Source organism: Arabidopsis lyrata (genome assembly GCF_000004255.2).
Source record: "Arabidopsis lyrata subsp. lyrata unplaced genomic scaffold ARALYscaffold_8, whole genome shotgun sequence".
In the NCBI taxonomy this organism is placed as follows: Eukaryota; Viridiplantae; Streptophyta; class Magnoliopsida; order Brassicales; family Brassicaceae; genus Arabidopsis; species Arabidopsis lyrata.
The window spans coordinates 21,453,658-21,475,133 of NW_003302548.1; the positions used below are offsets into that span (position 1 = coordinate 21,453,658).

Consider the following 21,476-nt stretch of genomic DNA (forward strand, 5'->3'; position numbering starts at 1 on the left):
TCTCAAAGGTGGTTAATACTGTGTACCAGACCGAATTAAAAAGCAGAATCTAGGCCAAAACTTTTTTTTTTTTTTTTTTTAACTTCGTAATCTATTCGAAAAGAACGATGTCATCAATAAGTAGAAAACAATCAAAATTTCCTTTGCATTCTTGAAAGATACATGATCAAGAAGACAGATACAACGAACCTTTCTTCATCACAATTAGAGAATAACAGATTATTCATGAACATTTAGAGCCTAAAAGTTTCATCTTGAACAAGCTTTTATGAATAGACAATGGAACCTTCACTGCAGCACAACTGGAAGTCTGGAGCGTGTAAAAGCCAGATAACGAGCACAAGATAGCTTCTGCATCTTCTTGATTCTGCAGACTCTCATTACAGGTAAGTGAGAATACCTAGCTACAATGACTACACAAAAAGAGTCTCTACAAAGCAGTGTAGGTCTCTTTACCTTAGACAATAGACACCATCACGAAATTCTTGACAAAAAGCTTACTTCTTTTCCTTACCTTACAAAGCATCAAGGATGAATGAAGCAAGCAATGTGTGTTGTCAGTTTACCTCTCCGTTTGTTGGTCCAGAAATCAAACAACACAAAAAAAATTCTAGTGAAACAACACAAAAAAAATTCTAGTGAATGAACCACCTATATTTTGCAATTTGCACTCTGGCCTTTTGAGTTGGAGCCTTGGAGGAACAGAATTCTTGTGCAACAAAAGAAACCTGAGCAGAATAAGTAACTCACTTTACTTTGAAAAAGGCACTTGGCTAATAAGGCTTTATAGTCTAGAGAAAGATATCTTAAAGCCATACTCAACTCAGAACTCAGAAGCAGAAGCTTATATACAAGAAAGGGAAGAAAACATCCGACTTTTGGGCCAAATAACATCAACAGATTCCAACTTCAGGGATTCCAAGGAATCAAAATGCCAGTACAGTTAAACATCAACAGGAAACATAAAAGCTAAGGTCTACAACAACGGAACACCGCAACCTAAACCAAGGAAAGGAAAAAGCCTTACTTCACTAAGTAGCCTTGATCTTATCATCTCCAACAACAGAAAGTATTGGCAAACTATTCAAGAATTCATCAAGTCCCTCAAAGAACCCAATCCCTTCCATATGATCTACCTCCCTGTTACTTCCGATCCCATTGCCTTCATTTCTCCCACCTGCCACACCAGGCTCTTCCACTTCATTACTAAACTCCACATTCAAATCCAACCTCCCCAGGTTCTTAGCTCCTGTTCCCATTCGTTTTCTAGTAATATAACTCCCTGGTTTAGACATAACCCCGGATGAGGAACCAACCGCAGCATCCGAAAGCGCGTGATTGCTAGCACTACTGATACTTTCTACATTTTGGACTGTCTCAACTCCATGTTTCTTGTTACTTCTCACAGATGTTTCTTTCCCTTTCCCAGCATTCGCCTTCTTATTCACTTGTACCACATCTTGCCAATCATCATCATCACCAGCGTCATCTTCATCCGAAATCGCAACATATATGTCATCATCATCATAGTAAATCCTAGGAGGACCCGGTTCCTTTCTCTTCCTTGTTTCATCATCCACCTTTTGCAGAGGACAGGCAAATAGAGGTGAAATAGGTGACCAACTTGGGGTTTTAAATTCACCGGAAAACCCTAATGGAAACAAAGCCCATGAGCAAAAGTAAACGTCTTCGTCGTCTTTCCCATCGTCTACCGGAGGTTTTGGTATCGTCACAGCTTGAAACGCTCTTCTACATTCTTGACATTTCAAAGTACATTCTTCGTAAGCCTTAGGGTACTCAAAGAGAACAAAACAGTAAGGGCAAGCAGTCCAGAAGCTCGTCGCCATAGGATCCGTCGAGGTCCCAGCCTGTGGCGGAAATACGGTGGTGGGATTCCACTGGAAATTTTGATGCGATTGGGTTTGGGGATGGAAACCAGATTGACCGATTTGACTCAGTTGCAATTCTCGGTCGTAGAATGACTTCTTGGACGGATCAGAGAGAACGAACCAAGCATCGGAGACGATTTTAAACGCTCGATCGGCGAATGGGAGACGATTAACGGAAGGATTGAGGAGAAGAGCGAGTCTACGATACTGAGTCGCGACGTGTTCAGGGTTTTGAGCTAATCGACCGAGTCGAAGAACGGCGTACCAGTCCGGCAAGTTAGAATCACCTAAACGAGTCTCTCCGGCGAGAAGAATGTCGCAGATTGCGAGGATGTAGTCCGCTGCTTCTGCTCGGGTCGGGTCAGCTTCGCATGCGCGGATCGCAAATGTCTTCGCTCCTTGCAGATCACTAGACGCTAGAAGCTTTTCCGATGTTACAAGCCACCGATCCGCCTCCGCTCTATTACCACCACCGCCAACTCCGCCGCGTCCGCCTACCATATCCCCTTTTTTTTTTTGTTCCCCTTCGTTTTTCCTCTCTCCCCGTAAATTAATTGACTCCTGAATTTATTTATTTTAATATCGCTAAATAGGAAATACAGATCTTAAAAATAAAAGGACGAAAAAGGAGTCAAGTATACCACGGTAGTTACATGAGCCGGAACAACTACATGATGGCATTTTGGTCTTTTTTTTTTCCTTAATTCCTTAATTATTAATCTTTATACCAATTACCTCAATAATTAGGGTTTTGTACCATCTTCTAATCTCATACCAACGGCCATGTCTCTGCTTCTCTCGAAGCTTTCTTCTCTCAAAACACCTGCACTGGTAAGCTCCTCTTCTCTCCATAGTCTTTATGTTCTGTAATACTCCTGATGTTTGTGATTACTACGCAGAGAAACCTCACCGGTCGTTTCTTCTCAACTACCTTTTTGAGATCCCATCCCAGTTCCATCAGATCTACCTTGAGAAATGGGGACGTCGGATATATCGAGATTTTTAAAAATCCTCATGATGATGACGTGGTGGAGGAACCGGGAACAAGACTATCATCCAGTGGATGGTTTGCTTCGTTGAAGGAAGGAATAGTGTGTCTCCATGATGATGAAACCCCAAATGAGCCAGATACAAATCGAAAACGCATTTCACTGCCTCCTTTTGTAACTCTGCCTCATTGCCAAACCCAAGTTGTAACCAACATCGCCATGACCTCCTCTTGTCCTGAGGATGATGACTGTGTTGTGGCTGTCAAGTTCTTGGGACCTCAACTCAGCTTATTTAGACCCGCTCGGAAAAACTCCGAGTGGACCAATATAAGAATCACAGACCCGGTTTTCTTCAATTCCCGTGTCATGTACTCAACGAGAGATGAGATGTTCTCCATGCCTGCTTCAGGTGGCGCCTACATTGGATCATGGAATCTTGGAGAAGACATTCACAACCACAAGTTGAAGCATTTGTGGTTTCCAAAGTTTCCCGAGATGGTGCAATCAGAGTGGGAGCTCTTGAATTCGTATTGCACAAGCGAACACTTAGTTGAATTTGAACCCACCGGTGAAACTTTTTTGGTTAAGTGGTACACCAAGAGCAATTGCCGTAGGACGGGGAGGGTGGAAACGCAACGTTTCATGGTATTCAAAATAGACGAGAAAGGAAACGCTGTGTACACTACTGACATTGGAGATCGCAGCATCTTGCTCCTCTCCAAGGGTGAAGCTTTCTGTGTCCAGCCTAGCTTGTGTGATAAAAAACCAAATAACGTCATATGTTTCAAGGGCCTCGACGACTACGGAATAGCCCATCTCGGTGATTAATACAAATGCTGTTAAAATTTGGCACTTGTGGAAATGATAGTTTTAAGTTTGAGTTTGAGTCTCTTTTTTTGGGGTTTCGTAAGATTGAAATGAACTTGATACCAACCGACTCTGCTTCAGTTTTCAATTACATTTTAGACAAAAAAAAAACGGAATCAAATGTACATCTGTTTATTAAGGTTTTGGTGTCGGAAGCCACAATTTGTAAATACAAACTCTAAAACAAAACAAAGTCGAGCATGCACGGTGTTGCAGATGTGGAGACTCGTCTAGACAATCACATTCACCTGCACACATTTTTTGAATGCCTAAATCAGCTCTTATAATTAATGTTTTTTGTAATGAGCTAGGAGAAGTGGACAAGATGTGTATGTGTGTGTCCAAGATGGAAAAGATGTGTTTGTGTGTGTTGTAATGAGTGAGCTACGATACAAATATTAAGCTATTAGGTAACGGAGAATTTGGTCAAAGCGAGCTAACAATGCAAGGTGCTAATAAGGAAAATGAAAAATTGCTGTGAATTGATGATCTCTGTATTTTCTTGTTGTGTTTAAGGCTCATGTTTAAGCTTTCTTATATTTTTATGAGAAGCTTGAAGCCGCAACTTATATAACCAAAGAATAGGGAAGAAAAAGGAGACTGAACATTTCCAAAGGTACTCTAATTTGGCAAGTCCCATCCCATCCGCGTCCCAGCTTGTCACTGATGATGACGCAGTGACCCCAAATCTTGGATAGATATGTAATAATGCAAAGCCTGTTACTGCTTCTCAATATGATAAAGCCACATGAGATATCTACTTTTTTGTTAAAGAAAAACATGAAGTTGTTTTTAGACGGGAAAACTTATGCGCTGTAGTTTGATATTGATGCCCGGGACACATCAAAACCGTAAAAAAAAAACATGATACTATCATCTCAGCAGTAGTTTCGTTGCAGTCAAAGTTACAATGAAAGTATAGCCATAATGCAGAAAAACTTCAAACTCAACAGTGAAAAATACAAACTATAAAGGAAAATAACTGGGAAGTTGAGACCTGAGGTTAACCTCACATTAGAAACACTAAATACTTGTCTCTTTGATTGATTACTATTATTAGTCTAAATTTGGTGGAATCCAGTAAGGTGCCGTGATACTAGAACTGGAATACTCAATAAGTAAAAAACAATTGCTGACAGTGGCTGATCCGCAGTGGTCGATTCCAAAGAAATTGATATAGTTATCGTATCCGTCATCGAAGCTAGCGGGGAGACAAAAAGCTTCAGCCTGTGAGAGGAAAATGCAGATCTCTCCTATGTCTGTAGTGTACTCAGCGTTTCCTTCCTGGTCTATGTTGAACACCATGAAACGCTCTGTTTTCATCTTCCCGTTGTCGTTGTTTCTATTGGTGTACCATTTAACTAAAAAAGTTTCACCAGTGGATCTCGACTCCACCAAGTGCTCGCTCCTGCAACACGAATCTAACAGCTCCCACTCTGTTTTCACCAACTCCGGAAGGTTTCGAAACCGCAACTTCTGAACCTTGCGGTTGTGAATGTGTTCTCCGATATCCCATGATCCAATGTAGTCGCCTTCAGAAGAAGGCATTGAGAACATCTCATCTCTCTTTGAGTACATGACATGTGAGTTGAAGAAGCTAGAATCTGTGATTTTGATGTTGGTCCACTCGGAGTTTCTTCGTGCAGGCCTACATAAGCTGAGTTGTGGTCCCAGGAACTTGACCGCCACAATACAGTCTTCATCCTCAGGACAAGAGGAAGACATGGCTATGTTGGTTACAATTTGGGTTTGGCAATGAGACAGAGTTACAAGAGGAGGCAATGAAATGCGTTTTGGATTTACATCGGATACATTTGGGTTTAGATCATCTTGGAGACGCAACACGCCGTCCTTCAAAGTAGCAACCCATCCATGGGACGATCCTACGGTTCCCATTTCCTTCAACAACTCCATAGGCACCTTCTTCTCCGTAGCGAAGATCGCATCAAAACCATAATTGCTTACCTCGAGATTTCCAATATCCCCATCCCTTACACTAGTTCCACAGTGTTTAGCGCCCATGGTGCGGCAAGGAAGTTTGTACGACAAGGAAGATGAGAAGAATCGAGCGGTGAGGTCTCTCTGTGGAATAACAGTAGTAATTAGACATTAAAGTATTAGAGAACGAAACCCCATTAAAGTATTAGAAGAGAACAGTAGCTTTACGAGCAGAGGCTGTTTCTGAGAAGAAAGCTTCAAGAGCCGGCGGAGAAGCATGACTGTTGTTGGCAGATGATACAAAACCCTAATTCAAGAATTGGTAATACTAATTTATTAAATTTTACAATCTTCTGTATTAAATTATTTAATATAGAGAATTGCCTTGCCAACCAAGTCTTTCATCTTTCTGATTGATTAAGCGTTCTGTAGAAATCCATAGCAGCTTTAATCAATATTTTGTTTTCATGAGATTCTAAAAAATTGGTTTAAGAACATATAACAGTTTGATATAGAAAGACATTTTAGATCTCAAAAGTCAAAACCATCAACAATTCAAATTGTTGTTTCAAATCAAATGTTGGTGTTGATACATCCTTCTCCAGCAAGAACATAACTGAAGACTAATAAATAAAAAGCAAAGACTCAGACTTAGCTCAAAACTAACTAGTAGTAGGCTAACTTTGGTGGAGTTTGGGGTGGAATATAGTAAGGGACAGGATAATAAGTGCTACAATTAATGGACGGGTAGTAGTCGCGGAGATTGACTACTCCGCTGTAGTCATGACCCAAGAAAAACACGCAGTTTGGGGATTTCGGAGCCCGAACACAGAAAGGTTCAGCCTCGGAGAGAAAGATGCAGAGATCTCCAATGTCACTAGTGAACACCACGTTTCCATCCTCGTCTATTTTGAATACCATGAAACGCTGCGTTAGCATTCTCCCTTTCCAACGTATGCATCTCTTGGTGTACCATTTAACCAGAAAAGTTTCACCAGTGAGTCTTGATTCCACCAAGTGTTCGCTCTTGGAACACAAATCCAAAAACTCCCACTCCGACTGCACCAACTCGGGAAACACTTGAAACCGCAACTTTTGAATCTTTGGGGTGTCTCCGTGTTCTCCAAGACTCCATGATCCAATGTAAGTGCCTCTTGAAGCGGGCATGGAGAACATCTCATCTCTCTTGGAATACATGACACGCGAAGAGAAGAAACTCGGGTCTGTGATTTTGATGTTGGTCCACTCAGAGCTTCGAGCAGGCCTACATAAGCTGAGTTGAGATCCCAAGAACTTGATAGCCACAACACAATCGTCATCCTCAGGAGAAGAGGAAGACATGGCCACATTGGTTACAATTTGGGTTTGGCAATGAGGCAGAGTAACAAGAGGAGGCAGTGAAATGCGCTTTGGATCGATATCGGACGCATTTGGGTTTAGATCATCTTGGAGACAGACTACTCCATCATTCAACGTAGCAACCCAACCGTTTGACGCTCCTATCGTTCCCATTTCCTCCACCAACTTCATAGGTACCTTCTTCTCCGTAACAATATAACCATCACTAGGATTTTTATAAATCTTGAGATTTCCGACATCCCCATCCCTCATAGTAGATCCACAATGTTGAGCACCGGCGATGAAACATGGAAACGTTTGCGAAAAGGAAGTTGAGAAAAACCTAGTGGTGAGGTGCCTCTGCGGAATAATACTTAGTACTTAGTAGTAATCATGCAACAGAAAAGGTATTATTACACACCAAGTAGCAATTATACAAAACTAATTTACATCAAAAAGTAGCTTACGAGTGCAGGGGTTTTCAGGGAAGAAAGCTTCGAGAGAAGCAGAGACATGGCTGTTGCTAGTAGATGATACAACTTTAAAATACGTAATTAAAGAATTAGGGTTAGTAAGAAATCTCTCGCTCTGTTTTTTGCTTACAGGTTTATGTTCTTCGTCGTGCAGGCCTGTGGATGCTGTTGTTGTCTAGTATTTTTTGGGACTTGTGGGCTGTCGAGGGATTTTTGGGCCTTGTAATCTTATGTTTTAATGAAGTTTTTTTTTTTTTTAAAAAAATGATTAGATAAATTGCCGTAAATATAATATTTTCTATATATAATAATTGATCAAACCGATCGATCGTTGTTGACATAAAAGTCATCGCCATCTTGGTTTCGTGATCGGAACCTGACTCGTGGTAAAATGGATAAGATCATCTCAGAAAACGGAGACACAGCTGCCGAGGGATCGATTTGCGGCTATGATTCGCTGCATCAACTCTTATCAGCGAATCTTAAGCCCGAGCTCTATCAGGTGTAGTATCCCTCCCTCCAACCTAGTTACTCTTTCAGTGTGTTTGATCTTGTGGAAATTTGTTCCTTACTTGGAATTTTGCTGTGCGTCAGTTGCTAAAATTAGGGTTCTTCATTAGCTTCTATAATTCGAATGATGATTTTATGGATTTTTTTCCAGTGGTTTCAAGTGTTTATTTAGTTATGTTGATCGACTTCAAAAGAAATGGATTGTTGATGATTGGAATTGCAGGAGGTAAACCGATTGCTCCTTGGACGTAACTGTGGGAGATCGCTTGAACAGATTGTTCTACCGGAGTCTGCAATATCCTTGTCTTCGAAACATGATTTTGATCTACAGGTTGATTTCTCCGTTAGTTATATATACTATTGGATCAAATCATTGACCTTAATAAGTTGAGAAAATGTTTTGATTTGATATTTGTATAAATATTTTCTAGGCTGTTAGCTTTTCAGCTGATAAAGAGCAAATGAGAAATCCTCGAGTGGTTAGAGTTGGTCTCATTCAAAACTCAATCGCGCTTCCGACCACTGCTCCTTTCTCGGACCAAACAAGAGGTATATTCGACAAGTTGAAGCCGATGATCGACGCTGCGGGGGTTGCTGGTGTTAACATACTGTGCTTGCAGGTTTGCCTCCTTTTGCTTTCTTTTGTAGATGAGTTATTACTTTACTTGATTTTAACCGTTTTATCGATAGGAAGCTTGGACGATGCCTTTTGCATTTTGCACTAGGGAGAGGAGATGGTGTGAGTTTGCAGAGCCTGTTGATGGCGAATCCACAAAGTTTCTTCAAGAACTCGCTAAAAAGTATAACATGGTGATTGTTAGTCCTATTCTTGAAAGAGATATTGATCACGGTGAAGTGCTTTGGAATACCGCTGTGATTATAGGGAATAATGGAAATATCATTGGCAAGCATCGAAAGGTAAGTTTTCCCTACATGTCAAGTGGTGCTTGGTCTTTTATCTTGTCTGCTAATTTCTAATGCTTGCTCGGTGGCAGAACCATATACCGAGGGTAGGAGATTTCAATGAGAGCACGTATTACATGGAAGGAGACACTGGCCATCCTGTGTTTGAGACAGTGTTTGGGAAAATTGCGGTTAATATCTGTTATGGAAGACACCATCCTCTAAATTGGTTAGCTTTTGGTCTAAATGGTGCAGAGATTGTCTTCAACCCTTCAGCAACTGTTGGTGGACTCAGTGAACCAATGTGGCCTATTGAGGTTTAATTTCTGATTCTCCAATTTACTCAGTTTGAAGTTTTTTTTCTGTAGTAACACTGTCTGACAATTCAGTCTGTTCCTTAAAACCTCAGGCACGAAATGCCGCGATAGCAAACAGTTACTTCGTGGGATCCATTAACCGAGTTGGAACTGAAGTATTCCCCAATCCTTTTACATCAGGTGATGGAAAACCGCAACACAATGATTTCGGGCATTTCTATGGGTCAAGCCATTTCTCTGCACCTGATGCTTCTTGCACACCGTCTTTGTCCCGTTACAAAGATGGGTTATTGATCTCGGACATGGATCTCAATCTCTGCCGGCAATACAAGGACAAATGGGGATTTAGAATGACTGCAAGATACGAAGTATATGCCGATCTTTTGGCTAAGTACATAAAGCCAGACTTCAAGCCTCAAGTCGTCTCTGACCCATTGCTCCACAAGAATTCTTCATAAGAAGAAAACTTCCAGTAACTTGAATCTGTGAATCTTCAAAAGAAGGAACTGTTCAATGTTCAATCACTTGTGTAACTGTAACAGAAAATATGTTTGTATTTGAATATATGAATAAGTTGATGTCAAAAGGCAGCTCCTTTGCTTTTATAACCGAACCGGTTCAATTGAACCGGAATCCAATTCCAAAAATAACCGTAATCAGATGCTATGGACTGTGGGGGACTCGTAGTCATCTTCTATTCGTTATCCGTTTTGAAGTGTACTCAGATGGGATTGAGTTTCGCAGATGCTTTAAATCCAGAAAAATAATGCAATCTCTCACCTTAACTCGATACCCAACTCCAATTTCCCCGCCAACACTCAATCTTTACCCGCTAAGACAAATCGCAGGGTCTGTTCTCTCTGTTCCGACCACCGGCAACCGTAGCGAGATGACGTCTCGTCGTGAGTGTGCTTCCTTTAAGTCCCTCGCCGTTGGTCAGACTTCGACCGGTGATGGTGATGATGGTTACTGTACTCTCATAGACTTTGCAGGTAACAACTGCTCTGTCTGAGCGAACTTGACACCTGTCTCGATAATTCAAGTTAATTTTGTGTTCTCTGTCATTCACTGTCAATCTATGTCCGAATATCCTGAATTTTAGTGGAAATACCCTGACTTTAGCATCTAAAATGTGCTTAATTGAGTAGGATAAGTCTTGGAAACTCTCTCAGACCAAACTGTGGATGGGTTTTGAGGGGTTCCTCTGTGAAGTTTCAATTTTGAGTGGAATTTAAGTTGTTTATGAATTTTTCTGATAGGTAATGGAGGAGGAGAAGGGACAAAGGTAGGAGATGATCTTGTGGTGTTGCTTTACCACTTACAACATGCCTGCAAAAGAATCGCTTCTCTTGTCGCCTCTCCTTTCAATTCTTCACTCGGAAAGCTCTCTGTTAACTCCTCTAGTGGGTCAGACCGAGATGCGCCTAAGCCGCTGGATATTGTCTCGGTCTGTTTCTCGTTACTCTCTTTTTATCATGATTCATATCAAGATTCAATCTTACAATTCATGTTTCCGTTTTGTAGAACGATATCGTCTTGTCCTCTCTTAGAAACTCAGGGAAAGTAGCAGTAATGGCTTCTGAAGAAAATGATAGTCCAACTTGGATCAAAGATGATGGTCCTTACGTTGTGGTTGTAGATCCTCTAGATGGGTCACGGAACATCGATGCTTCGATACCGACAGGAACTATATTTGGGATTTACAATCGCCTTGTTGAGCTTGATCATTTACCAGTTGAAGAGAAAGCTGAGCTCAATTCTTTGCAGAGAGGCAACAGGCTTGTAGCTTCCGGTTATGTGCTCTACTCTTCAGCCACTATCTTCTGTGTTACACTTGGCTCGGGAACACACGCCTTCACGCTAGATCATTCCACAGGCGAATTTGTTCTTACCCATCAAAACATTAAGATCCCTACTCGAGGTAAAAAGCTTCTAGTGGCACATGACTTGATCCATTGCAACATCCCTAATCAATGTAATCATGACTCAAAACAACTTGCATTGATCATTGATCATTTCTCCTTGTATCATCAACAACAGGGCAAATCTACTCAGTGAATGATGCGAGGTACTTTGATTGGCCAGATGGTTTAAGGAAGTACATTGACACAGTGAGACAAGGCAAAGGTCAAAACCCGAAAAAGTACTCGGCGCGTTACATTTGTTCTCTAGTAGCTGATCTTCACAGGACTCTCTTATACGGTGGAGTGGCTATGAATCCAAGAGACCATCTTCGTTTAGTCTATGAAGGAAACCCTGTGGCTTTTCTCGTGGAACAAGCTGGTGGCAAATCCTCTGATGGAAAGAGAGGGATACTTTCGATACAACCCGTGAAGCTTCACCAGAGGTTGCCTCTGTTTCTTGGGAGCGTAGAGGATGTTACTGAGCTTGAAAGCTATGGAGATGTGCAGCAGACTGTAAACCCTGGCTATGAAGTTTAAACGATTCCTCTGTTTCATACTATGTGTAAAAATAGTAAATCGACATTAGATCTTGTTAATTGTAACATTTGGTATTAGGAAGGTTAGATTCGTGTATCTGTTTATCAAGATCAACAGGTAATCTGGTATAAGTCACAAGTTTATTTGATTCTTTATCAGACATTAGCCTTTCGTCGTAATTCTTGAATCAAAATATTTTAACACACTAATCCGGTACGGTACGGTACGGTTTGTTAGCCTTACGTGTACTTTTGTTAGATTCGGTTAAGTTTAGTGAGAACTGAGAAGGATTAAGCCGGTACGGTACGGTTTGCCGATAAAAATACGTTATATAATGCGGTTATTTGGCGCAAGTTAGCAACTTAGCGTTAAAGACCGTCAAAGAGACTTCTCCTGAGTCCTTTGCGCCGGAAACCGCCGTGACGAGATTACAGAGGGAGAGAGAGATATCATGGAGAGAAAAAGCTTTAATACAGAGAAGAGATCCGGAGCACTGGATCCGGGTTCAGGATTCGGATCTTCGAAGAGGGTCAAAACACATCACACGCAGCTGCTTCCGCCTCTGGTTGTGCCGGTGGGACACGCGGCATTTAGATTGCTATGCCCTTTATCGCACGTCGGTGCGGTTATTGGAAAATCTGGAAACGTTATCAAACAGCTCCAACAATCAACCGGAGCTAAGATACGGGTCGAGGAGCCTCCGTTTGGGTCTCCGGATCGGGTCATCACGATAATTGCGCAAGCAGATTCGAAATCAAGGGTGAAATTGGGTGTTAATAACAATGGGAATGCTGAAGGGGAGAAGAAGGAGGAGGAAGTTGAGGTATCTAAAGCACAAGGAGCGTTGATTAAGGTATTCGAGCTTTTAGCGGCGGAAGCGGATAGTGATACGGTCGTGTGCCGATTGTTGACGGAGTCTAGCCATGCCGGTGCTGTGATAGGCAAAGGTGGTCAAATGGTGGGGAGCATTAGGAAAGAAACTGGCTGCAAAATTTCTATACGGACTGAGAATTTGCCGATTTGCGCTGATACTGATGACGAGATGGTGGAGGTACGAATCCAAATTGATACTAAATTGAGTTCTCAATGTTGCGTTTCAGATACTTTCTTTGGAGTCTAGTTGCCCTCTTCCGGTTTAATACTCTATAGATGCTTGTTTTTGCAGATTGTAATGTATTGTTTCTTATATTGAACTATGGCAGATTGAAGGAAATGCTATTGCTGTGAAGAAAGCTCTTGTGTCTATCTCCCGCTGCTTGCAAAATTGTCAATCAATTGACAAGGTAAGGATGGTCGGAAACAGACCTCTAGAAAAAGAGTTCCAAGCATCTTTGCATAGGCCGATAGAGACAATCATTCAGGAGTCTCTTCCTAGGTCCATTGAAGTTAACCCTTACGATTATAGGCTGAGGAAAGACGAGATCTTTCCCCGAGGTACTTTAGCTCGGCCTAGCGATGTGAATCCTCATGATACTTTGCATCATAGGCATATTGAGGCGGTTCCCCAGGGTGCTTTACGCATGCATATTGAGGCGGACCGGCAAGATGCTTTACGCAGGCATGTTGAGGCGGACCGACAAGATGCTTTACGCAGGCATATTGAGGCAGACCGGCAAGATGTTTTACGCAGGCATATTGATGTGGTTCCTCGAGAAACGTTATACATGCCTTCCGATGTTGTCAGGGGAGATTGTTTTCGACAGCATAAAGAGAGGGATGATTCTCATGATTCCTTGCATAGACCTTTCGAGATGGTTCCACGTGATGCTATGGGCATGCCTTTTGAGTCGTTTCCACGTGATGCTTACGGAAGGCCTATTGAAACAATCCCACAAGAAACTCTTCGTCGGCAAAGTGCAGATTATCTTGCACATCGTTATTCGATTCTAGACACACATAGCATTACTACGTCTGCTTCAATAGCTAACACTGCCTCCATGAAGCCACCTCCATCAGAAGTGGAAGTAGGGAACCAAGATGTGGTTTTTAAGATACTTTGTTCCACTGAGAATGCTGGCGGAGTTATCGGGAGTGGGGGTAAAGTTGTCAGGATGCTTCATAGCGAAACAGGTGCCTTCATAAATGTGGGAAATACACTTGCTGATTGTGAAGAACGTCTGATTGCAGTAACTGCACCAGAGGTTGGTCTTTTCTATTTCTTCCCATTCATGGATGCTTATGCAATACTGTTCCATCTATTTACTATTCTTTTTTGATATGTTGCTTGTTCATCATGTAGAACCCTGAATGTCAAAGCTCGCCAGCCCAGAAAGCTATTATGCTTCTTTTTTCTAGATTATTTGAGCTTTCCACTAAAAAAATCCTAGATAATGGCCCAAGGACATCTATCACTGCTCGGCTTGTTGTCCCAACAAGTCAGATTGGTTGTGTGCTGGGGAAAGGAGGTGTTATTGTTTCAGAAATGCGGAAAACCACTGGGGCCACAATTCAAATTTTGAAGGTTGAGCAGAACCCAAAATGTGTTTCAGAGAATGATCAAGTTATCCAGGTACTTAGATCATTTGTTGACCTTATGGTTATGGTATATATTCCAATTACAAGGTACTAATTGGTCAAAAGATCTAATGTGCTTGTGACAATCTCTCATATGATTTGTGAAGCATAATTTGGAATCAGCATGCTAAATGTTAGTGCTTTGCTTTTCATTACCGAATCCCGTGTTGGTCTCTATTCACCTTGCACACTTGTCATAAGTTGGTGGAATTTAAGTTACTGATATTTTCTGAAGAAATTGAAGCATTCATGCAAACAGAGAGAGTAAAAAAAAAATTACTATAAAACTTGGGTGAGAGATTAACTCGGGAAATGTAGTTTTCATGTTATTCTTTTTTAAGCGCCATTGTTCCTAAGTTTTCTGGCGTAAACTTATTCTTTGCTGGCCAATAGATTACAGGAGAGTTCCCTAATGTGAGAGAAGCCATTTTCCATATTACAAGCAGGCTGCGAGACAGTGTTTTCTCCAACTCAATGAAAAATTCCATAACCAAGAGCAGCTCCGCCTTAACTACAGAGAGAATCTACCACAGACAATCAGATAATCCTCTGTCTATTGGGTCTCATCAATCCGTTAGTAATCCACCTACCAACTCTTCAAGTCTGCACAGAAGATCTGAGGATTCCTTTTTAAGTGGGTCTCATTCATCAGTTAACTATTCCAGACCTGTTGGCACAGATCCTTACGTAAGACCAGAAGACCCGTTTCCTGATAGGTTTAATCCCTCTGCAGGCTATTCTCCTAATTTTGGTCGGCGGTTTACCATGGACCACAGTGATATCTCCCATCACTTAACTGAGGTCCCATCTCGTTTGTGGGCGTCCCCGGTATGTCTCATCTCTCTGTATTTTCCCATTCTCCCCTTTCTGGTGTACATAAGTACTTGTTGCTACTCCCATTCTTCCTCTACACATTCAGATTTTGAACATTCTTGCTTCTACTTAACTTCTGTGGCTGATATACATAGTTTTTCTGTAGCCTCCAGCAGCTCCAAGAGGCTTATCTGATGCCAGTGGCGGATTATCTTCTGCTAGGGCTGGCCATGCGCTTGGCAGGTAAAAGCACTACAATTATAGACAGTTTTGTGCGATTGTTGCTCTGATCTTTGTGTAATTTACATACTCGCTTGGTCTTTTCTAGTGGACACAAATCTGCCATCGTTACAAACACAACCGTGGAAATTAGAGTTCCAGAAAATGCTATGAGCTTTGTGTATGGAGAGCAGGGCTACAATCTAGAGCAACTGAGACAGGTAATCCATTTTTTGTTTACAAATCTTTTGGTTTGCCCCATAGCGTCATCCATAGGCCATGATTTAATTTCTCCACAAGAGCAGCTATAGGTTTTAGTTTCCATTGGCTGCTCTTATACCAAGAATCAACAACGGCTGAAAAGAAAACGGAAGTGAACTCTAGGGTTACTAAAAGGAAAGCATGAGCAAAGAAAATTCATATACTTATACATGGTGCAAACCATCCTGCCACCATTAATCTAGGTCTGTAGTAGTCTAGGACTATCTTCAACGATGCATAACGTAACTAAAAAAAACTGTTTTAAGTCACGAAAACTCCATCTTCGTTGAAGTACTCGAACCTTTGTTCCATTATTCGGTGTTACACCCTGGTCGTTGTTTAAAATCAGAATTCTCATCTAGCCCCATATAATCCGAGATAATCATCGACTGACCAAATAGAGTTAGTGTTTAAAGATGAAGTAGCACCCCATTGGTTGACTAAAACGGCTTAAGCATAGCTTATACCATCTGATGCTTGTTTACTCAGATATCGGGTGCGAGGGTCATAGTCCATGAACCTCCTCTAGGAACAAGTGACAGGATCATTGTCATATCTGGAACACCTGATCAAACCCAGGCTGCTCAAAACCTCCTTCATGCCTTCATCCTTACAGGTGAAACCTCATTGTCCAAAAAATACAACCTAAACTAGAACCACACGGTTGTAACCATACAGAAAACAAAAAATAGTCGAGCTCTCACCTGTTTCTTGTTTTATTTAATCTTTTTTTTTTTTGTTGATTTGGATCTTTTGATGAACTCTTGTACAATATATTTTTTCGTTTTAAGTACTTTGAAGGAATCAGTTTGATGTCTTCCCTAAAATTTTCTTCTTTTACCACACATTATTACACATGGAACTGAGATTGGATTGAAAGGATACAGAGGAACAATCATTACTATAGAAACAGTGATCTCACAAAAATGTTCAGTAGAAAATCTTTACAAAAGGAAAACTTGAGAACAATGGGTCAAATATGTTTTTTGCTTTGGATTGCTAAAACCTGCTCGCACAATTTCTTTGTAGACTGTTTATTTTTATTTTTCAGCTTCTCACCATCTTTAGCTATGAAAATGAAATGGTAGAAAAATTTACAGTAATTTTACTCTGAAGTTCCTGAATCAAAGCCAAAAAATTGTTACAAGTAAACAGAGTTTTACTGATGGTTTTGTGAACCCCTACACTTAATAGCTTTCACATTCTCAGAACATTTCTTCTTTCTGTAGCAAAACTACAATACAACCCGTATCGAAGATTCTAAACACATTTGCTCTACTAAACTCACTATCAGTAATCTAATCAATAGTAATGCAAAATTAAGATTCATGCGCAAAATCTAGTGTAAAGCGAAAAACTCTGTGATTTGGGTCTGTCAAAATTGTCGAGTGTCTTGCTATGTTGAATAGAATTCGTATATTTTCTACATTACGTTGGTTCGTTATCATCCAAAGACGAAGATCTTCGATGGAGTTAAACCAACCAGACGGTCAGAATCAGATGTGGAGCTTTTGTATTATAAACATCAAACCCCAGCCATTATTTCATTTTTTTCTTACAAATTACAGGTGTGTATACAATTTTAAATAAAGATATTTATCTTGTAATATTTTGTTGACCAGTTTCTTTTCTTCTTTCGCTAATAAAGGTACTCTAAAAAATTAATTTCCTCGAAGTCGAAAAGTTATGTTTGATACAACTTTGAATTTGAACTAGGATATGACCCGCGGTACACCGCGGGTTAATTATTTGATTTTTTTATTTTTATAAATTGATGAATTTATTGTGTATAATATTTTTTGTTGTATACCGCGGGTCACATGCGTTGTATCTAAAATAAAAAATTTTAAGTTGTATTTGTTTTGTTTAGTGTTTAAGATTGTATAATTATATTTTGATTTGTTATTTATAGGATTTCACCTGTGGTATATTGTCTCGTATTAATATTGACCCAAACCCGTCCAACCATATAATCTAAAATGAAATTAAACATCATTTTGTTATTTTTTTAATAACACTTTTATTTAAATGTCATATAATTCGAGTTAATTTGAAAGTTGCTTTCAAATAGTTTCCATGTATATTTTTAAATTAGTGTGTGTTTTTGGACCAACCCGTAAAAACAATTTATAATTGTATCTTAAAATACTAATTAGGATTTCACCCGTGATATACTGTCCCATTTTAGATAATTGTAAAAATTAAAGAAAGATCCGAATGACTCAATTTCGGGTCTGAATAAAATAACGACATGATTAAATGCTCAATTTGTTCTTAAAAATGTTAATATAGATTACACACATATTTTTATTCATCGATTGAGTAATATATGTCCGTTTTAAACAATTTGAATTGTAACATATGCAGAAAAAAAAAAACTAAAATTTACTAACTATTTATATATTTTATAATAATTTAAAATAATATAAATATAAGATCAAATAAAAGTGAAATAAGAATCATATATTTATGTTTAAATTAGGTAGAGAGGTTTTAGGAAATTAGTGCAAATTTGTTATATTAGCATTAAATCATCATATTTGATTTCTTTATCTATAAAAATCGTGGAGAATATACCATAAATAAAGCGTTTAAATATAGTAATTAGTTGAGAAAGTATATATATTTTAGATTTTATTAATTATTTTCGTTTTTTAATTTTGCCAAAATTTAAGGAAAGATCCGATTGAAGATTTTCGGGTCAAAATTAAACAAATTTGACCCGATTTGGGTACCCCAAAAACTGCTGCAAAAATGTATAGTAGATGCTAAAAAAAAGACGAGGAAGAATGATTTGATGGATATAATAAAACTAACAAAAGTCTTTTGGGCCTATCTAGAATCCAGGTTTGGGCCAAAATTAAATAACGGAAAACATTTGCTACTTGTAAAAATTATCGACTTACAACCACTTAAAAACAGACACGTCTACATATCCGCGTGGCTTGACCTCGACTCCGTTTATTTCTTTTTGCCTTTATAAATAACCGCCTCCACATAAACGTGGTCGCGTAATAGCTTCTTTTGCAATCTCTCCATTTGCTTAATCTAATCTCATTCTCGTTTCATCGCCGTCGTCTCTCTCTATCAAAATGGGTCGCCGTAGCTCAGGAGGTAAAGTTTCTTTCTCTTTCCGATTTCAGATCTATAAGATTCTATTGACTTTAAATGATGACGATAAGCGTCGTGTTTTGGTTTTGGGTTCGTTTATGCGTGTATCGCACCGATCTAGGGTTTACCTTGTTATTGTCCTTGTCGGATATCAGATAGTCAAATATTCTTAAAGGTATTATTAGGTTTGGTTTAGTTTCCAATTCGAGATAGGGTGGTTGTGATTGATTTCATTGTTGATTTCTTCTTTGGATGTCAAATTTTTTGAAGGCAAATGATAAAACTTTTTATTTTGTTTTTGTGATATTTCTCTCATTTTGTCTTCATTTGTGCAGGAAGATCTGCTCCTCGCCCTCGTCCTGCTGCTGCACGCAGCCCAGCTCCTCAACCTGGTCTAAATCCGAAATTGTCTTTTTGCTCTCTCTTTAGTTAATGGCTATTCAATCTATTCCACTGGATTCAATTATTTATAAATCTTTATCTCTGGGTTTTGTTTTTCAGTACACCGTGCACCTCCTCCAGCTCCAGCTCAGGCCAGCGGTGGTGGTGGTGGCATGTTCTCAGGCATTGGTTCAACCCTTGCTCAGGGTAAATCAGCCTAATTTTGTCTTTATACTTTTTGAATTTTGAAGCATGTACCCAATTGTTTTGTCTGGAATCGTCTTTCCTGACCTGTTTGTATTTGTGTTTGTGGGACCTAGGTATGGCTTTTGGTACTGGAAGTGCAGTTGCACACAGGGCTGTTGATTCTGTGATGGGTCCGCGAACCATTCAACATGAAGCTGTTGAGGCTGCTTCTGCATCTCCAGCTCCTGCTGGAAGCGCCATGCTTTCTAGCACCTGTGACATTCATGCTAAGGCTTTCCAAGATGTAAGTGTTGAATCTTTTTCTCATACTAACACACTCTCTCTGCATTTCTGTTAGGTTCATATTTTTCCAGATCCTTAAGTGCATGATAGAACTCGTTTTGAAACATGTGAATTCATTTTTTCTTTTTCTTTGCTGAATATTTACATAGCTCTGTGATTATGTGTTACTGGTGGTTTACCATAAAGATTGGTGTCTTTAACTCTAGTGAAGCATGCCCATTGAAACTTGTTTCCGAACATTGAATAAAATGGGATAATCACATTTTCATTGTTGAAGTCGGGCAAATCCAAGGCTATGTCACTGATTATTGTTCTTTTTTAAATGAATGCAGTGCATCGGCAGCTATGGAAGCGAGATTAGCAAATGTCAGTTCTACATGGACATGTTGTCCGAGTGCAGGAAGAACTCTGGTTCCGTGATTGGTGCCTAGAGTTCCATTTCTCATTTGTTTTGTCTAAAAATTATCCAGCTGTGATGATGCTGAGAATTTGGATTTGATCAAATAACAGTATTTTGTTCCCAGAACCAGAAACTGCATGTTTGAAGTCTTATTATGGGTACTCGTTTGTAAGACTTGGGGCCTTGGGGGTCTATCCCTTTCTAATCAAATGATGCAAGTTTTTTAAGTCTTTTGGTCTTTTGGGTATGTTTGCTTTTGGTTAGCTTGGGATGAAAAATACCAAAATGGCATCCTTTTACAACGATTATAAAACATTAGAAAATGTTTCAATTAGATAATTTACCCAATTGGCGATCCTTTGATTGGATCTTATCATCATATGGGACATTGTTTATTTCGGTGTGTTACAACTAGAACATTGTTACACCGGGAAAGAAAACCAAAATTATAGAGAAAAAAAGAGTCACTTTTCTCTTGCCCTTGTTAAGATTCTTTGCGTAATTTTTTAGTCGAAAAGAAGCTGACACGAATTTGAAGTCGTAGTTACAGATACCAAGTCCTTGAGCATCTTATATTTGGCGTCAGTGTCATTGCATTGTGGCAAGAAAGTGGCTGTCTTCAAACGAGTAGCGTTCTTCATGATAAAGGTCGCCATCTCTAAATCTCCTCGTCTCCCTTTGTAACCGCTCCATGCGAATGTTTCAAGACTGTCCGGAATAGAACTCGGCCGCTTCCAGCAATCTGGAGTTTCGTCAGTAGGATATTGTTGTTCATCGGTGAGTTTGAGAGATACTAGTTTGGGTGAATTTTGGAGCATTTGAGTGAGGAGCTCCCACCAACCTTGCGCACATATATTTAGGTTGAGATGAACAAGCCGATAGAAGTAGATGATCATACTAGGAACCTCTGAGAGTAGTGGTACGCATAGATAAAGGCGGCGGGCAGAAACAAGAGCTCTCAGAAACTTGTGGGTAACTCCTTGAGTGATGTCAACATACGCCTCGGTCAAATTGGGCATATTCTCAATTCGACGAGAGTCATAGACAACATCATCAATAATCTTAAGGTACTTGAGACGAGGAGCCTCTATCACAAACACACCACTCTTACTCTTGTATCTCATCATGTCCCACAAGGATAAATGTCGTAAACAAGGCAACGCGATAGTGGTGTCTTCTCCCTCGTGTTCTTCTTCATTCACACACATTTTAAGATTTTGAAGATAAGGACAGCCGCGTAAAATCTTATGAAGACATGCGTAACCCATTTTCACAAGACGCAAACTCTTGAGAAACGGGAGGCAACAAGGAACATCCGGAACAAGGCAATGTACAAGCACTAATTCACCTATTGTTTCACATGTGAATAGGCTACTCGGCAAACTGACTGATGACCCTGACCGGATTTGTACTATAAGCCAACGCACGCGGCGAGAAACCGCAGTTTCAATCCATATCCCAACATCTACGGTGTCACACTTAGGACCAAGGTCAAGATGCAAATTGTATAGAACGGGCGCCTTGTTTTTCATCAAAGTCCTGTAAGCAAGCTGTGTGAAACTCTTATAGTCAACATCATCATTATCATAGTTGCGATCATCGAGATGCATTGCTGACACTAAA

At 40.0% G+C, this 21,476-nt stretch overlaps 9 protein-coding genes across 12 annotated transcripts; 5 read left to right on the plus strand and 4 right to left on the minus strand.

The window, feature by feature from the left end:
* Positions 1–171: 171 nt before the first annotated feature.
* Positions 172–2,474, minus strand: LOC9302684. Of its 3 annotated transcripts, XR_002329313.1 has the most exons (4): positions 1,028–2,474; positions 652–728; positions 457–514; positions 172–367 (listed from the first exon to the last, which is right to left on the minus strand). XR_002329313.1 is itself a non-coding variant. In XM_021012222.1 (2 exons), the coding sequence occupies exon 1, from the start codon at positions 2,388–2,390 to the stop codon at positions 1,032–1,034; it is 1,359 nt and encodes a 452-aa protein (XP_020867881.1). In that variant the 5' UTR covers positions 2,391–2,474; the 3' UTR covers positions 172–728; positions 1,028–1,031. The 3 variants fall into 3 exon arrangements, 1 of the variants encoding a protein (XP_020867881.1); XR_002329312.1 differs by having other exon boundaries at positions 172–514; XM_021012222.1 differs by having other exon boundaries at positions 172–728.
* Positions 2,475–2,517: 43 nt separating this feature from the next.
* Positions 2,518–3,948, plus strand: LOC110224833. Its single transcript, XM_021012241.1, has 2 exons — positions 2,518–2,720; positions 2,789–3,948. The coding sequence occupies exons 1-2, from the start codon at positions 2,673–2,675 to the stop codon at positions 3,704–3,706; spliced, it is 966 nt and encodes a 321-aa protein (XP_020867900.1). The 5' UTR covers positions 2,518–2,672; the 3' UTR covers positions 3,707–3,948.
* A 346-nt stretch (positions 3,949–4,294) lies between these two features.
* Positions 4,295–6,045, minus strand: LOC110224831. Its single transcript, XM_021012233.1, has 2 exons — positions 5,912–6,045; positions 4,295–5,827 (listed from the first exon to the last, which is right to left on the minus strand). The coding sequence occupies exons 1-2, from the start codon at positions 5,960–5,962 to the stop codon at positions 4,802–4,804; spliced, it is 1,077 nt and encodes a 358-aa protein (XP_020867892.1). The 5' UTR covers positions 5,963–6,045; the 3' UTR covers positions 4,295–4,801.
* Positions 6,046–6,205: 160 nt separating this feature from the next.
* On the minus strand, positions 6,206–7,696 carry LOC110225685. Its single transcript, XM_021015584.1, has 2 exons — positions 7,489–7,696; positions 6,206–7,381 (listed from the first exon to the last, which is right to left on the minus strand). Exons 1-2 carry the CDS (start codon positions 7,534–7,536, stop codon positions 6,350–6,352), a joined length of 1,080 nt encoding a protein of 359 aa, XP_020871243.1. The 5' UTR covers positions 7,537–7,696; the 3' UTR covers positions 6,206–6,349.
* A 108-nt stretch (positions 7,697–7,804) lies between these two features.
* On the plus strand, positions 7,805–9,832 carry LOC9302685 (beta-ureidopropionase). The gene is made up of 6 exons (XM_021031799.1): positions 7,805–7,996; positions 8,228–8,335; positions 8,436–8,624; positions 8,695–8,922; positions 9,000–9,224; positions 9,317–9,832. The coding sequence occupies exons 1-6, from the start codon at positions 7,886–7,888 to the stop codon at positions 9,680–9,682; spliced, it is 1,227 nt and encodes a 408-aa protein (XP_020887458.1). The 5' UTR covers positions 7,805–7,885; the 3' UTR covers positions 9,683–9,832.
* A 66-nt stretch (positions 9,833–9,898) lies between these two features.
* Positions 9,899–11,823, plus strand: LOC9300972 (fructose-1,6-bisphosphatase, chloroplastic). The gene is made up of 4 exons (XM_002864851.2): positions 9,899–10,216; positions 10,484–10,671; positions 10,749–11,145; positions 11,265–11,823. The coding sequence occupies exons 1-4, from the start codon at positions 9,991–9,993 to the stop codon at positions 11,663–11,665; spliced, it is 1,212 nt and encodes a 403-aa protein (XP_002864897.1). The 5' UTR covers positions 9,899–9,990; the 3' UTR covers positions 11,666–11,823.
* Positions 11,824–12,022: 199 nt separating this feature from the next.
* LOC9300973 (KH domain-containing protein HEN4) lies at positions 12,023–16,299 on the plus strand. Of its 2 annotated transcripts, XM_021034205.1 has the most exons (8): positions 12,023–12,716; positions 12,868–13,806; positions 13,905–14,174; positions 14,573–14,813; positions 14,913–15,007; positions 15,159–15,235; positions 15,321–15,432; positions 15,962–16,299. In XM_021034205.1, the coding sequence occupies exons 1-8, from the start codon at positions 12,117–12,119 to the stop codon at positions 16,124–16,126; spliced, it is 2,499 nt and encodes an 832-aa protein (XP_020889864.1). In that variant the 5' UTR covers positions 12,023–12,116; the 3' UTR covers positions 16,127–16,299. The 2 variants fall into 2 exon arrangements, with proteins under 2 accessions (XP_020889864.1, XP_002864898.1); XM_002864852.2 differs by having other exon boundaries at positions 14,573–15,007.
* Positions 16,300–18,457: 2,158 nt separating this feature from the next.
* Positions 18,458–20,080, plus strand: LOC9300974 (hemiasterlin resistant protein 1). Its single transcript, XM_021029414.1, has 5 exons — positions 18,458–18,586; positions 18,919–18,975; positions 19,085–19,171; positions 19,285–19,454; positions 19,786–20,080. The coding sequence occupies exons 1-5, from the start codon at positions 18,565–18,567 to the stop codon at positions 19,882–19,884; spliced, it is 435 nt and encodes a 144-aa protein (XP_020885073.1). The 5' UTR covers positions 18,458–18,564; the 3' UTR covers positions 19,885–20,080.
* A 279-nt stretch (positions 20,081–20,359) lies between these two features.
* Positions 20,360–21,463, minus strand: LOC9300975 (F-box/FBD/LRR-repeat protein At4g26340). The gene has a single exon (XM_021015827.1). The coding sequence runs from the start codon at positions 21,461–21,463 to the stop codon at positions 20,360–20,362; it is 1,104 nt and encodes a 367-aa protein (XP_020871486.1).
* Between the last annotated feature and the right edge of the window lie 13 nt (positions 21,464–21,476).